At 35.2% G+C, this 15669-nt stretch overlaps 1 protein-coding gene across 1 annotated transcript in view; it reads left to right on the forward strand.

Moving 5' to 3' along the window:
* The window catches only part of LOC150103092 (protein O-mannosyl-transferase Tmtc3-like), a 235541-nt gene that overhangs the window by 212739 nt on the left and 7133 nt on the right, over positions 1-15669 (forward strand). The window contains exon 20 of the mRNA XM_090398575.1: positions 10724-10807. Coding sequence (XP_090254701.1) covers positions 10724-10807 — 84 coding nt within the window. The remainder of the gene's footprint in view (positions 1-10723; positions 10808-15669) is intronic.

Genomic DNA, 15669 nt, shown 5'->3' on the forward strand with positions numbered 1-15669 from the left:
GCATGCCAATTAATATAAAATTAATATGTTATTGATATAAATATTAATTACTGTAATTAGTATTTATATTCTGTTATTAATTTTTGTAATCTAAATGTTAATTTAAGGAGAAAGATAGAATACGATGTAGAATCGCACATTGATGAACGAATTTTTTCAACTCTTGTTGTATATAGCCATCTTTCGAATCTTATTACAGGAGACTGCTACAGAACCGTACTATAATTGTTGTTTTAAAACAATATACACTATCTATAGTAACTGTTCCACTAAAAACTATCCTGTCAGACGGATCAAATTTCTCCATTTTTTCTATTCTCATAAATTCTTCCTTCATGAACACTGTAGCAACTCAGGTTTCATTTTTTCGAGATCTCCTCTTATTTAGGCATTCCTCTTAGTCTCGTTCCTTCAGTTTCATTTCACAATTGTTCTTGATATTCTTCCTAAATTCATTCTGTATGTCCAAATCACTTCAAGGGACAGTTCATACGCATTTCTTTAACACTTTTTGGTCCTCAAGTCCGCATTTCTTATTCCTTCTTTCCTCGTTTTTGCCAACATTGTCCTTAAAAATTTCATTTCGTTGCTTGTATTCTATTCATGTTTCTTTTTGTTAGTCTCCCCGTCTTTACTGTATCAGTCAAAATGGGCAAAACGTAACTTTTGTTAATCAAAGCTTGCACTTAAGACTCACTGTCCCAAAGTAGACTACTTACACCGTTAAAACGTTTGGCTCAGTGAAATCATCCACATTATCGTATGATCTAAACTACCATCACTAGAAAGTATACTTCCGAGATATTTGAAGTTATACTATTCTTCAAATCTTAGTCATTGAGTCTAACACCATTAGCGTTTACATCTTATTATGATTTAAAACTATGTTCTCACTCCTCTTGCTATTAATATACCCATAGTTATGTGCCACACTATTCCGTTTGTCCAGTTTCTTCTCTAGTTCTTCTTCTACTCAAATCACCACATCATCTGCAATCACAGCTCTCTGATTATTAACCATATCTAGGATACTATTCATCGCCACAATGAACAGAAATTTCTTGTTACAGTTCATTCTTAAGTGTAAACCACTCCCAATTACCAAATTCAGTCTTCACACAATTCTTAGACTTACATATTCTTATCGTGATTATTGTTGTTTTATTTTCTATGAAAAAAGAAAATTATTACTGAAATAGAATGCCCTAATATGGACCACGATCTTGCATTATTAGAGATCCAAGTAAAGTAAATTTCAAATTTGAAAGCTCCATACATTATGAAACACCAAAGATACAGAGTATAACAGTCAGTGTTATACAAGTACAGAATTACGTTTAATATGTTCAAATCTGTATTTTAATTATGTACGCAGATACAATTGTGACTTCAGTATACATCACTTTCTCAGTCACCAAAAATGTTTATACATTTGTCCTACCACGTAAATTCAGCATAAATTCATGGGGTAAAATTAAAAATTCCAACTTCTCAATCAGCTTACACTCTTTTTAAGGGACAAATGCTCCACGCTTACCTCCTGCTCAAATTTCAGTCGGGCCTTCTGGTCAAGATTGTTGGGCATAACTTCTGCCATACCATGTTTCCATCTCTCATCCCGACTGCAAAATGGAAACATCTCCTAAAGATAAGGCCTCCCGCTATTAGTCTTTAAGTACAGCTCTTGTTTAGATTACCAAGAGGCAAATCACCTTTCATTAGTTTAACGAACTGCCCACAGCATGCCTCCTATTATCCTTCTTCAGAAGGACATCAGAAAAATAATCAATAGCTTTGATACTAAGAAATATCTGGACCAGATGGTATCCTTCCAGCTGTGCGACAAACTTGTGCTTCAGAATTAAGCACAAGTTTGTCGCTTAATTCTTAAGGCGATACATCCTGTATCGCCTATATATGCAGTCATATTAATCTGACCTCTATCCAACAGCAAGCTTTTATCCAACTGTCCGTATAAAGGAGAGAAGCAGCCATCAACCTATCATTCGATGGCTGATTTATTTCCCATCTTATGGCTTACTTATCTTCTATCTTATGACCCTTTATGACCGGATTTCCACCTTTCACCCTGTTTATTCACCCCATGTCATGTAAATGACTTCTTTATCTTATCTTTAGATTTCTTTATCAGTATTGGAGTATTCCAGGATTCTGCACCCTTTCCCACACTCTTCCCTCTATATATGAATCACCTTTTCTCTCTCTCTCTCTCTCTCTCTCTAACTTCTAATCCTATGTATAGTTTTGCAGATGAGACTAGTGAAGAGTCTAGTGAATTTTAATGCCATTTTGTCTTATTACTCTGAAGAAAGATACTACTTCACTCTCTCTCTCTCTCTTACTTTTGATTATATTGCAATTTATAGTTAAGATCACTTTTTCGCCAGCTTATTCTGGCGTAAACATCGCATTCACAGCCTCTTCAGGCTCCAAAACATTACTTCTTTCCTGCTCAGTTTCCAAATTTTATAAATCCCAAATTCGACATATCTAAGGATATTGTTCTTTGTTTTTTAGCTAGCACCCCAAATGAGAATTCTTTATTGTATTGATGGTAATCCGCAGTACTCTCTCTCTCTCTCTCATACAAGGAGACTTCCCTTCTGTCACTTTCTCATAGGCGATATGTTTCTGCATTGCATTATACCTTTTTATAGGCATTTTCATGTATATTGCTCCACCGATCTTGTCACTGCCATTCTTCTGCTTTGCTCTAATCATGCAAGAACGGAAACAGCCACTGGTTAGCATATATACACAACTAAACTCCAAATGTATCCTTGGAGCAGTCAACCCCCTAATGCTTTTCCTAATAAATATAATTTTCAAGGAAGTTCTTAATAGATGATTAGTTCTTTCTTTTTAACCATCCCCTCCTATAACGCTGCTGTGTTATAGGGTTTGAGATTTCTCTCATCTGTGTTTGTGTGGGAAGGGGGAGAATGATTAATAATAATAAAGCAAACCAGCCAGAAAAACGCACATAATTTACGGATAGTACACTAGCCTCATAGCCTTAGTCGCTTCGGCAGTAATTCTAAAACAATAGAAAACAACTTGTAAACTTTGCGTTTTAGTGTGCCGTTGTAATCTTCTTCCTTTCTTTTCTTTTATTTTTTTCTTGAAAGATCCTAATAGTTATATTACAAAACAATAGTTTCATTATCAAGAGTTTTCATATGAAATAAGTCGGTATGTTTACCCGATATATACAATTATTTCTTGTTACAGTTCTAATAAGTCGATATGTTTACCCGATATATACAATTATTTTAAAAATAAACTGTCGAAAAACTTCGTATAATCCATCATTTGCTATTATCAATGCAAGTGTTTTTATTCAGCTAAGAAATTAATCGGACAAAATTCAATGTGGTCAATCTATCTGGCACCAGGTCAAAACTGATAATCAGTTTTGCGTCTATTAGATGAAACTCTTTGAACTCCAATGAAACGGAATGCGCATTTCTTTCATATATATATATGTGTGTGTGTGTGTGTTAAAGATACCAAGCTATTTTAAACCTGATTTTAATCCATTTCCCAAGTAAGCAAACAGATAAGTAAGTCAAGTTTGCGCCTGCAAGTAGTGCAAGTCTGGGTGACCCGCACGTAGTGCAAGTCTTAGGCAATCCGTGGTAAACGTGGAATAAGCTCTGATCACTATTCTTTGTATTTACCCTTAATGCAAAGCACATCTCCTTGAGGAGATGTATGATGCTATGCATTAAAGGCAAGAGGCCACTACCCAGACCGGTTTCGACCTTTATTGAGGTCTCATCAGTGGGAGCCTTGCTTCATATATATATATATATAAACTTTCTTCATATATATATAAAAAAAAACTTTCTTCATATATATATATTTACATCGGGCGGTGAAATTCGGGTACCACCTAAAGACATTCAGAAACATCATCTGTGGCGCAGTGGGATTCAAGTCCAAGGCTGATGGATTGAAAAGCGGTGACGCTATCCACCTGGCCCATCAAGCTGATAAAAGAGAATTTGCAAGCACGATAGGACAATGACAATTTAAATGAGATTGGCGACTAGAAACAAACATATTCAGATTTAATGGATGCAATTTGGAATGATTGCATGTTAAGCGATTTAGTTATAACAACAGCTCACGTTTAGAATTTTGCAAACTTTCAGTAGACAGCCACTGATTACTGTAGAAATACGGATTGCGGAGATTCATTGATGACTACTATTCTTACAAAAACTGCGATGAATATTATCGATCCGACACTATATTGCACGAAGGTAATCAACAAGACACGTCACGTTTGAAGTGTCAAATCTAATTAATAAAAGAAATAGCACCTTTTGAAAATAGAGAAAAAATCACCAAAAATAGGAATATAATAAAGGGCCCATTAAGAATTTCAGTAATATTAGACTATAATGAAAGAGGGTGTAGGAATGGGTCTCATTCTTCGCATCATTCAGTTGGTTTTGAACAGGTCTTCCTCAATTGTTTTACCTATCCTCATCTAAACATTTTATGTGGATTTCACCTACAAAAGATTGTACATGTATCATACAGTAGTACCATTGGTAGACTAAGGATTAGATATCTGGAAACTCTGCGTCTAGAGACCAAATATGAAACTTTTTACAGCACCACTGGCCTCCACTAAGCAGGTTGATGGTCTCAGACCAAGCACTAAAAGTCGTCTGTTTACAAACCTAAAACAGAAGTTAGGTGATTGATGATAAATAAATGATATCGCCTAAAAGAAACATAGGTAAAAGTGAGTCAGGCAGAGAAGGTTGGCACCGATTTACATTCGGCTACTTGACTAATATTACTGACTGACTTGAGAATTGAAATACTCCTCTGAATTCCAGTACCAAAATAACACCGCGGTAACAATACCAATAATAAAGAAAGAAGCAAAAGCATGTCAACCAAAGAACGGCTTTGAAATTAAAGCCAGCCTCATGCTTTCTCTGTACTTGGCTCATATGAAATATTTTTAATTACCGCTACTATACTGCTTGTCTTTCTTAGAGACATATCATATAAGAAATAAGAAGCAAACATTTTTATCTTTTAGCCTCGTATGAATATTTGTATGACATGAAGCTCGTATATCTTTATATACGTAGTTTCTTATATGATGTTGCCTAAGCATGATAAGCAGTCAAGGTATTACGAACACTATAGAGCTTCTCGGAAGCTGTTTAAATAGTACAAGATGTTTTATCAGTTGCTTGTTTAATGTGTTCTGATTTTAGCCCAGTTCAAAACATACAATGCAAATTTCTGTCTTACGAATTGTTTTTTTTCTGCGAGATCTATCCACGAATGGTTGCAAACCTATAGTACATTAGTACCGTGGATGGATAAGGGTTAAGTAATCAGAAAACCTTGTTCTAGAGAGGAAATATGATACTTTTTTTAAAAACCACTACAGGCCTGCCTCCAATAAGCATGAAAATCATCTTCAGCGTAAAGGCATTCACAAGATGTCCATGACAGTGACAGTTGAATCAACGGCACGTGGATTAAAGAATGAAACCCTACCTATTCGTTCAACCAGGATGTAAAAGTATTCGTCAGTCAATATTTATTTTAATCAGAATATTAAAAAAGTCTTACAAAAGGGATATCTACAACGAGTTTAATACTAATAAATGCACGATATTAATAGCTGCCCTTGTTGGTCGAGTGTTTAGCGTATCCACTCTCTAGCCAAGAGGCTGTGGGTTCGAATCCCGTTATGGGCACGGATGTTTGTGATTGTCCTACTAACTCTTTGTGGAAAGGGCATCCGCATTCCTACTTCTACTAGCAGAAGGCTTCGCTCCCAAAACCCCGTGAGATAGGGGAGTGACCACCCGGCTTCAGAATGATGTCACATGTGAATAACTAGCAGAATTGATATTAAAATACATTAGTGCTATCAGTTAATATTAATAAATGTATAAGTATCTTAGTAAAGGAGTGCGAGCGTGCGGAGTGAAATTTGAAAATTTCACACTACGAGAGTGACACGTATAACGTATTTCTATGAGCGAGATCCTATTCTACGCGTTTATTTTATTATTTACGTACAAACTCTCAGTGGAATAAAATTCAATATTGAGATTTAAAATAAATAAAATCTCTAGGATTTTGCACGTTTCGAGTACTCTATTTATTCTTACTCTGCATTTGATTAGAGTACCTCGTGTCCGCTATTAGCTTATAACAACTATTGGTATTCACTTCGTCCTCAAATACAGCGGGAGAAGTTTAATTTCTCCATCTGTCCTTTTCAGCAGATAAATCACGACTCTGTTAATTTTATTACGTCCTTTCACGACACACCCACGTATTGATATAACAGCGTTTTGTTATTTCATTAAATGCGTTTAACTTTAAACATGTGGAAATCGCTTGCTCTCTGTTTAAAGCAATACATAATAGGAGTTTTAACTGCTTTTTACGACAGCTCATTAATTTCGTGCAAAAATTACCATTTTAAAATTGTAATAATTAAGCTAAGTAATATATATCATTGATCAAATGCAAACATATCCAAAAAGAATTTAACGAATATGTTACAAGAAAGAGACTACTATTCGCATGCTATTAATACAAAATTTACTCTTTTTCTTTTCTTTACTTTTCTTTACTTAAAATGTACTCTTTTACGGACCTCTGTGAAGAACAACGGACAAATCAACGGAGGAGGATTCATATCTCAAGTTAAATGTGCGAAAGAATCTTCAGAGGAGCAGACGTCTATAAACAACACGGGCTCGGCTGGCTCCGGCAGTCAGTACCTGGTTAGGGCCCCTACCTAGGGTTACAAGGAAAATTAAAGGATTCAATCCTCTGACAAAGGGAAGCAGCTTTTTCAGTACTGACACAAGGTTGAAGTCTCATGATGGCGGTAAAGCTTGTGATTAGAAAATTGCAGATGGCAATACAGTTTATTGTGTACGTCTGTAATACTGCGGAGCAGAAAGCAAATGGAGAAACTACTGCTCTATTCTCTCCAGACTGACCACCATGGCGAACAAATCTACACAAACGACCCCGGTTTCCGGCGTCCCTTAAATGGGACAGGGGTGCAAAGAATCTCCGGGTTCAAAATGGTGCGTTCACTAAAACTAGGAACTTGGAATGTCAGAACCCTGTACGAAGCAGGTAAGCTAAGAAATGCTATTCAGGAAATTAAAAGACTTGAAATTGAGATTTTAGGAATGAGTGAAGTTAGGTGGCCAGGATCAGGCAAAACTCAAGTTAATAACATGACAATGTTCCTTAGTGAAAACAACCATTTGTTGTTTTCAAATGTGGAGTTGGAATAATATTAAACAAAGATGCCAATAAATCACTGTTGAGCTTCATTCCCTACTCAGATAGGATTATGTTATTAAAACTAAAAGGTCAACCACTAGATATTAATCTTATACAAGTCTGTGCCCCTACTGCTGATAAGAGTGATACCGAGATAGAAGAATTTTATGACCAATTAAAAGAACTAATGAAAAACACAAAAAAAAACATGATATTAACATCGTCATGGGTGATTTCAGTGCTAAAGTTGGGAAAGGTAGAAGTGAAGATATAGTGGCGAACATGGACTGGGAACAAGAAATGAGATAGGAGACTGTCTTATTCAATTCTGCCAAGAAGAGGAGCTAATAGTCACATGGTTTAAGCTACCATCCCGAAGGCTATATACTTGGCGATCACCACAAGATAATAATACAAATATAGTCAGAAACCAAATTGATTACTTGCTAATTAATCAACGATTTCGAAGTTCCATAAAGAGCACAAAAACCTATCCTAGTGCGGATATTGCTTTTGATCATAATCTACTGGTGACAGTGTTAAAAATTAGACTGAAAGCTATACTTCAGAAAATCAAAGAAAAAGGTTGAATTTAGGAAAGTTAAAAAAAACCCAGAGATAAAACAAATTGAGTCAAGATCTGAATCAAGAGATAGCACTTATCAAGAATGTGACGTCATGAGGGTTGATGAATCATGAGACAAATTAAAATCTGTCTTCATAGAGAAATGTATCAGTACCTTATGTCCTGATAGAGCAGTAAAAAAGGAAGATTGGATAACTGACGAAATTCTCTCTCTCTCGTGGATCAACGCATATCATATAAAAATCACAGTCCAACAAAATATAGAGGTTCAAAAAATTATTAAAGGCAAGATCAAAGAAGCAAAGGAAATATGGATGAATGAAAAATGTAGAGAAATTGAAATTCTACAAGAAAACCATGACAGTTTTAATCTACAAAAAAAAGTTGAAAGAGACCTCAGGTATATTTAAGAAAAAACAACCAACTGTGTCCTTCGAAACAAAAAGGGAGAAATAATATCCGAAAAAGATGACAAAATACAAGAATGGGTGAAATATGTAGACGACCTCTTTTGATGACATTATTACAAATAGAACCCAGAAAATACTTATGAACAGATGGACGGTCCATGCATTCTACGATCAGAGGTAGAATGTGCGCTGGACTCAGATGAAAATGGTAAAGCCTTAATCCCTGATAAAATACCAGCAGAAATAGTAAAGTTATTAGAAGGTAACAACATTGATATATTAGTAAAGCTATTTAATAAGGTCTACGATACAGGCATATTCCCACAAGACTGGTTACAGTCGACCTTCATCATGCTACCTAAAAAGCAAATGCGAAAACTTGTAATGACTATAGAATGATCAGACTAATGAGTCATGTTCTCAAAATATTCCTGAAAATAATTCAAAAAAGAATATACAGAAAATGTGAAGACACCATCAGTGATACCAAGTTCGACTTTAGAACTGGTTTGGGAACAAGAGAGGCTCTTTTCTTCTCTCAAATCTTATCCCAAAAATGTATTGATCAAAACAAGGAAGTATTAATTTGCTTCATTGACTTTGAGAAAGCATTTGATAAAGTCCAACATACTAAAATGATTGCACTATTAAAGAGAATTGGATTAGATGGTAAAGACATCAGGATCATTCAAAACTTATATTGGGACCAAAAGGCACCTGATCACATTGATGACATTATTACAGATCCCATTAACATCAAACGAGGAGTAAGGCAAGGATGTGTGCTATCACCTCTTCTTTTTAACATATACTCAGAAGCCATATTTCAAAAAATCTTAAAAGGAAGAGAGGAAGGGATTAATGTAAATAGTGAAATCATCAGTAACATCCGATATGCTGATGACACAGCTCTCCTGGCTGACAATATTCAGGATCTTCAAAATCTTCTGGAACTAACGAATGAAGAGAGTGAAAAAATGGAATTAAAAATAAATATCACCAAAACTAAATTCATGGTCATAAGCAAGAAACCAATTCTTAATTCATCACTTTCTTTAAATGGGAAACGAATAGAAAGAGTGACAAGTTTAAGTATCTCGGATGCTGGTTAAATGAAGAATGCAATCCAGAAATGGAAATAAAAGTTAGAATTGAAATGGCAAGAAAACATTTTCTCCTGATGAAATCAACACAGTGTAACCCAACTTAAATTTAGAGCTTAGAGTACGCATGGTTAAATGCTATGTATGGTCTATACTGCTGTACGGCGCAGAAACTTGGACCTTGAAGACAACATCAATAAAAAACTTGTAGCCTTTATACAGACGAATGTTAAAAATCCCATGGACAGCAAAAACGTCCAATCAGGAAGTACTGGAACAAATGGGGAAATCACTTGATAAAATAAAATTTTAATATAAAATATAATAATATTTTATATTAAAATTTTAAAATATAAAATACTTCAATTGCTTATGAAGGGAAACATAAATGGAAGAAGAGGACAAGGAAGACGAAGAAAATCCTGGCTGTCAGATATCAGACAGTGGACTGGCATGAGCTCTGAGGGACTATTTAGAGTGGCTGAGTATCTCTCAAAATTTGCCACGGTGGTCGCCGACACCTCCGATAGGAGATGGCGCTCAAAGAAGAAGACTCTTTTTCTAAGAATATAATATTTACAGATAGATTTTCTGTAGTTTCATACATTTTGTTCCGAGTTTGCTAATCCAGTTAATGGTTAAGCCAATTGTAAAAACGCCACTCTTCTTAATGCTTTTTGTAAGTGTTTTATTGAAAAACCCCCATTAAAAATAAACTTTGTCAAGTTGCGAAAAGATATTCCAGAAAATGGATGTAGATGTTGCTTCTGCTGACCTGGTTTAATGTGAAAACTGTTCCGTTTGGGAATGTTTGCTTTAATATCTAAAATCGTCCAAGAATTTAATATGGATCGTGAGAAAGGAACAAAACAGAACTGAGTATACTATTTAAAAATTAGAACTAAGATACTGAGATAACAAAGTTTAAAAATGACTTTTATGTTACTTCCGTTTTTTCCTAATTCTTTACAAAAATCGTCAATGAATGAAACATTAAGAACGCACATGTATTCATTTGTTTAGAAAAAACAGAATGAGAAGTACTATCGTTGGATTTGATAAATCTCTAGTTAAATTCATTTCACAAACAGTATATTACACTATCACACTAAATGAATTAGTACATTCTTTGAGGACATATTTAAATGTGTGAAGATTATATAGTATATCAATACAATATTGTGCTGTGTTGTAAGTAGTAAAATAAAAAGTAATGATTATTATTTTATAGATATCATTTACTGCAATATATATATATATATTTTTTTTTATTTTTTTTCTTTCTTTCTTTATTTATTTTGTAGCATCATCCTGATCACACCAAAGGGTTACTACTTCTAGGAGACATGTACGTTAATCACTTCAGGGACTTGGATGCAGCAGAAAAGGTTAGCATTTACTGACTGATTATTTATAATGAAAGAAAATCATCTTCAATTATTGAAGCGAAGCGAATACAAATCTGGATATAAAGAAGTTGTTATCTTGTACACGCACGTGTGTGTGTGTGTGTGTGTGTGTGTGTTTTCTATTCACTGAATAAAAAGAAAAAATACTTGCTTATGCAAGTATTTTTTTTAGACTTCTAGGAGAATGTCCTGCCACTTTCAAATTCTAGAGTAAAGTGTATGCTATGGTGTGGACTGTTAGGATAATTCTTGAATTTTTTCAGTACTCTGTTTGAACCTGGCCAGATGATGAAAATATCAACATATCGTAGCCAGGTTTTTGGGTGTTTGATGATATCTTTCTGTGGCTTTCTTTTCAAATAATTCCATAAATAAGTTAGAAAACAAGAGATGAAGGAACCCTGTGTTTGTTCCCAGTATCTACCCTTATATTGAAAGAAAGTATTTTCTATGCAATATTGGTGGGAAAATATCTCGAAATAGCTCCGAAACATGTCTCCTAGAAGAGGTCAGCAATATCTAAGCTTGCTTCAAGATATCTGATGGTTCTGTTATTTGCTTCGTTTTCTAATTAAGTGTATGCTCTTCTGGATGAATGATTCTGTTCTTTCTACGTACAATGTCACTAAAATGGAGGTGCGTGAATCTCTGGCATCTACATTGAGTCTCAAAGATACTTACGGTTTGTGAATCATCGGGCTTAATAGATTTGTAGAACTAGGGGTGCTCGTACTCGTACGTAAGAGGTTTTTAAACTTCTGTCCAGTAGTCGAGTTTTTTTTTTTTAATTAAGTCATTGATCTTATTGTGCGTATGCCAATCGAGTGTGACGTAAATGCTGTTGTCACTTAGCGGATTATTCATTTTGGTGAGGTATTCTTTAGAATCCATTACAACTGTGGCATTTCCTTTATCCGCTTCAATAACTATGATGTTATCGTGTGGACGCAATTTTTAGAGTGATGTAAATTTTCCATTTTTGGAATATTTCTCGCTGGTAGTTTTATTAGAAGTAACAAAAACTATTTGAATACAGAATTCTCTTGGGTAATTGAATTTGAATTTAGTGGAATCTCTTTGGTAATCTTCCTAATCCTCTTTCTTGATTGGTAACGATGTTCACATTTGGAGACATCGTAAGTAGTCAATGAAACATGAAACATTGAATCTATTTGGTAATAAATTTTTCTCTGATTAAGATTAAGTATACAGAGATCGGTTGACTATGACCTTGGAATGAGGTAAATGTTTACTCCGCTTTTTTACTATAAATTAGTTTCGTTTTCCTAAGAAAAATCGAAAAGGTTCTAGCGAAAAGTCTGCCTATGGTGTCCCACAAATCCACGAAAATCTTAACAGCCTAAATCATAATGTAAAGTTCATTTATGAACTTGACATTACCAGCAGGACATTCTCCCAAACGTCCGTGAAGAAAAATAAAATACTTTCTTATTTGGTGTACATAAAAATCCACCAATACTAGTGGATTCATCCACAATGCTTTTTCACTACCACTGCTTGCAGAAAGTAGAAATAATCAAAACATTAAGTGACAGATCGTACATCTCTAGCATAAAGAACTTCGTTACTTAATCCATACTCTTTTCTTCAATGGATATGGACTCAAGATGATTAACAGTATTTTGCAAACTCCAACAAAGACATCACGTTCATTGTGGATGTACGAAAGAGTGATTTCAAAAGTGTGGTCGTCTTCCTTACAAAATTTTCGGTTTCTCCTAAGTCATTATACAAAAGTGACTTCCACTCCATATTCTTACAGCCTCCAAAATCTTATCCTTCCCTGAAATGCCGGGTGTCTATAGGATTCACTGTTCGTGTGACATTAGTTATGTCGATGTTTTCAAAATGGGCAGTTCCATAAATTATGTCAGAACGTTTTAAAGATCGAAAAGAAAAGAAAACATTATCAAGTTTAGCTTTTCGTACAACCAATGATAGCTGATACTTTGGCAAAAAAGCAGAAACTCTGTGTACATAACTGTCTCGTCAGAAAATGTAAGCTTCCGAACGCTACGCGTATATCCACTCGACAGTAAGAAAGGCGATGAAAGTCATCCGCCATCACAAGTACCTATATTTACGGTGAGATACAAAACCCGCTGAAGTTTGGTTGGACATTGGCTACGCTCTCAACTCGGCCATCCAGGCCAGCCCGTAAGCTAATATTAATGACTATGGCTTTCCAGTGGAATGGAAAGTTCCTGTTAATATTACATTAACGAATATTTGATATGTAACAATACTTAAAGAGCGAATAATCAATCGCTGTGGATGTCGCTTTTGTACGTGTGTGTGGCTCATTCATTCTTACATTGTCTCGTGAAGTGATGTGATAGTTCAGCGAACCGCGGCAAGCGTCAGAATAAGCATCTTTCAAAAACTAGTCTAAAGTACTTAGTGGGCATTTGTTTGCTTTGTTCGTACATGAAGAGGAATTCGATATGGAGCACGCTGCAAGATTAGTCGAGCACGTCATCAAGAAGTCGACGTGATGTCGTCTATAATAAAATGGGCATCGGAAAAAAAAGAAGCACTCATCGACACCGAGCATTACGAAGAAGCCTTTCGCCATAAAACCCATTGCCATAGCAACGACGATTTATGCCGTTCATCTTTACGCGAAATCGTTTTATCTTCGTTGTAAGAGTGCATTTTTCAGAGTTTGCAATCCTCGGAGGATTTCAGTAACTTAGTATAGTGATGTCGAAAAATTTAGCGCACTTTACATTGGCAATTTGTTCATATTGAAAATATCCTATAAGATTTCCCCTTTGTGAACTTTCGACCGGAAAAACCTATCACGCTACAGATAACGATGTTACGGCAGGAAAATGCAGCGCTGCTTTTTTATATCAGTATTTCCTGGAAATCATCATAGTATATACTATCATTTGTATAGTAAGACCACTTCGACAATAATCGCCCTTTCTCTTTTGCCTCCTCCTCCTCTCAACCCCCCCACCCCCACCATCACGGTTGGATGATAAGAAAAAAACGCAGAATAGGTTGAACCAAAAGGATTCAATGATACACCAAAAGTAAGGAGATAATGAAAGAAACTGTAAAACGTAATTACTAAAATGCATTTTTTGAAGATTCTATCATTCTTTTCCTTAATGATTCTTCAGACAAAACTCGCTAATTTCTTCGCAAAATTGCTGGAAAGATATTTATAATAGACAATACAACAATAACATTGCGTTGTCAATTTCTTCAAACATAATCTGTACTTCTCACTCACAGATTTGGAAACATGTGAACAATATAGCAGAATTAATACGAAGTTTATGAAATAATGGCACACACTTTCATGAGACATATGTAGCAACGCACCCTCATAGTACAATCAAAAGCAAGATATGTGTCCATTGGCTAGAAGGAATCGGATTCGAATCTCGTTCGTGACCCGAATACCCTTTATAGGTTTTCCAAGTGAAGGCAGTTTAACTAATCTCGTAATGATGTAGATTTTTCCCTTAGAAATTCCCGTTTTCTCACTTCCTCGAAACAGGCAAACCTGCCGGAGCATACACCAAATTAACAGGCATAATCCACTTATTTCCTACTCTTAGATACAACAAATGCAATGAAGAACAAGTGACAAGAGAAATAAATGCATTCCTGCGCTACATAAATCAATAAATATTTTATTCTCCACATATTCTTAGGAATCACTGAGATGATTTCTACTGAGTACACGCTTAAGCACACACAATCTAATATAATCCTCTAACCACACGGTGTACTCAACACGATACACTCGTACCACATTAAACGCTCCCGAATGATGTTAATTTAGCCAGTAAAATGAAACCAGATGATACGAATCCAAGTCTGGTTTGCAGCCACACATATTCGGGTTTATGAGGTAAGATGCTTGCTTCATGCATCAACATTACGATAATTCTGAAGCTGTTTGCTGCTAACCAGCTACTCAGCAAATAAATAAATGCCTTATAAACTGTATTGCTGTTTTCTGATTCAGCTATATATTTAGCGCTGTAAAGCAATGTTTCATGTGAATTCCATCCATTCAAGGTTTTACCTGTAGTACATTATCTAATCCTGAGCCACGCCGTTGAACTTAGTTTTAAATAATACAAAAACAATGCTATAGAGATAAAACATGGGGCTATTTCAAACACTTCGTGCCGTAAGCAGAGTAGTGATCTCACGCCGGGAAGAACGTTTGGCCATCTAAAGACTCACAAACATTCATGCTAGGATGTGATTCAAACTTGCATTTTACTTGTTAGATAGCAGCTGAGTTAGTACTGAGCCATCTAAGCTGGCTATTAAATTAAAAGGTTGAAAAATGATATATGAGGAAAATTTCTCTGTTTGCATTTAGAAGCTATGTGTTATTTCTTTTTAGCATATGATATGTGAGTTTGGTGTAAGCCCTGTAGAGGAAAGTTCAGTACCATCTTTACGATAACCATCTTATTATTGGTTGTAATGTCTTTTTGTCTCTGAATAATATACGCTACTTATTATGTGTAACGGTGCACTTTCGCAGGAACAGAGTATCTCATAAAGGCGAAAGTTTGTTTGCAAGTCCAGTATATAAAATTACGCCTTGAAACTTCCAATGCACCCTCTCATTTGATCATGAAGAGATCATAAGAACAGCTATCTTAAAAACGACACTTTAAAAACATACTTTCCCTTTTTTGTTGTTGTTTTCAAAATCTTAAAACGTAACATTTGCTTGCGTAAAATTTCAAATCAGAAACATCGGAAATCAGAAACGTGCTGACTGCCTTTGTTCTCATATTGTTAGAATTTTTGCTAACATTCTGGTCGATTGGTAAAGT

The sequence above is a fragment of the Typopeltis vanoorti genome, chromosome 9, assembly GCF_054136105.1.
Source record: "Typopeltis vanoorti isolate ZY-2024b chromosome 9, IOZ_Tvanoo_1.0, whole genome shotgun sequence".
NCBI classification, from domain to species: Eukaryota; Metazoa; Arthropoda; class Arachnida; order Uropygi; family Thelyphonidae; genus Typopeltis; species Typopeltis vanoorti.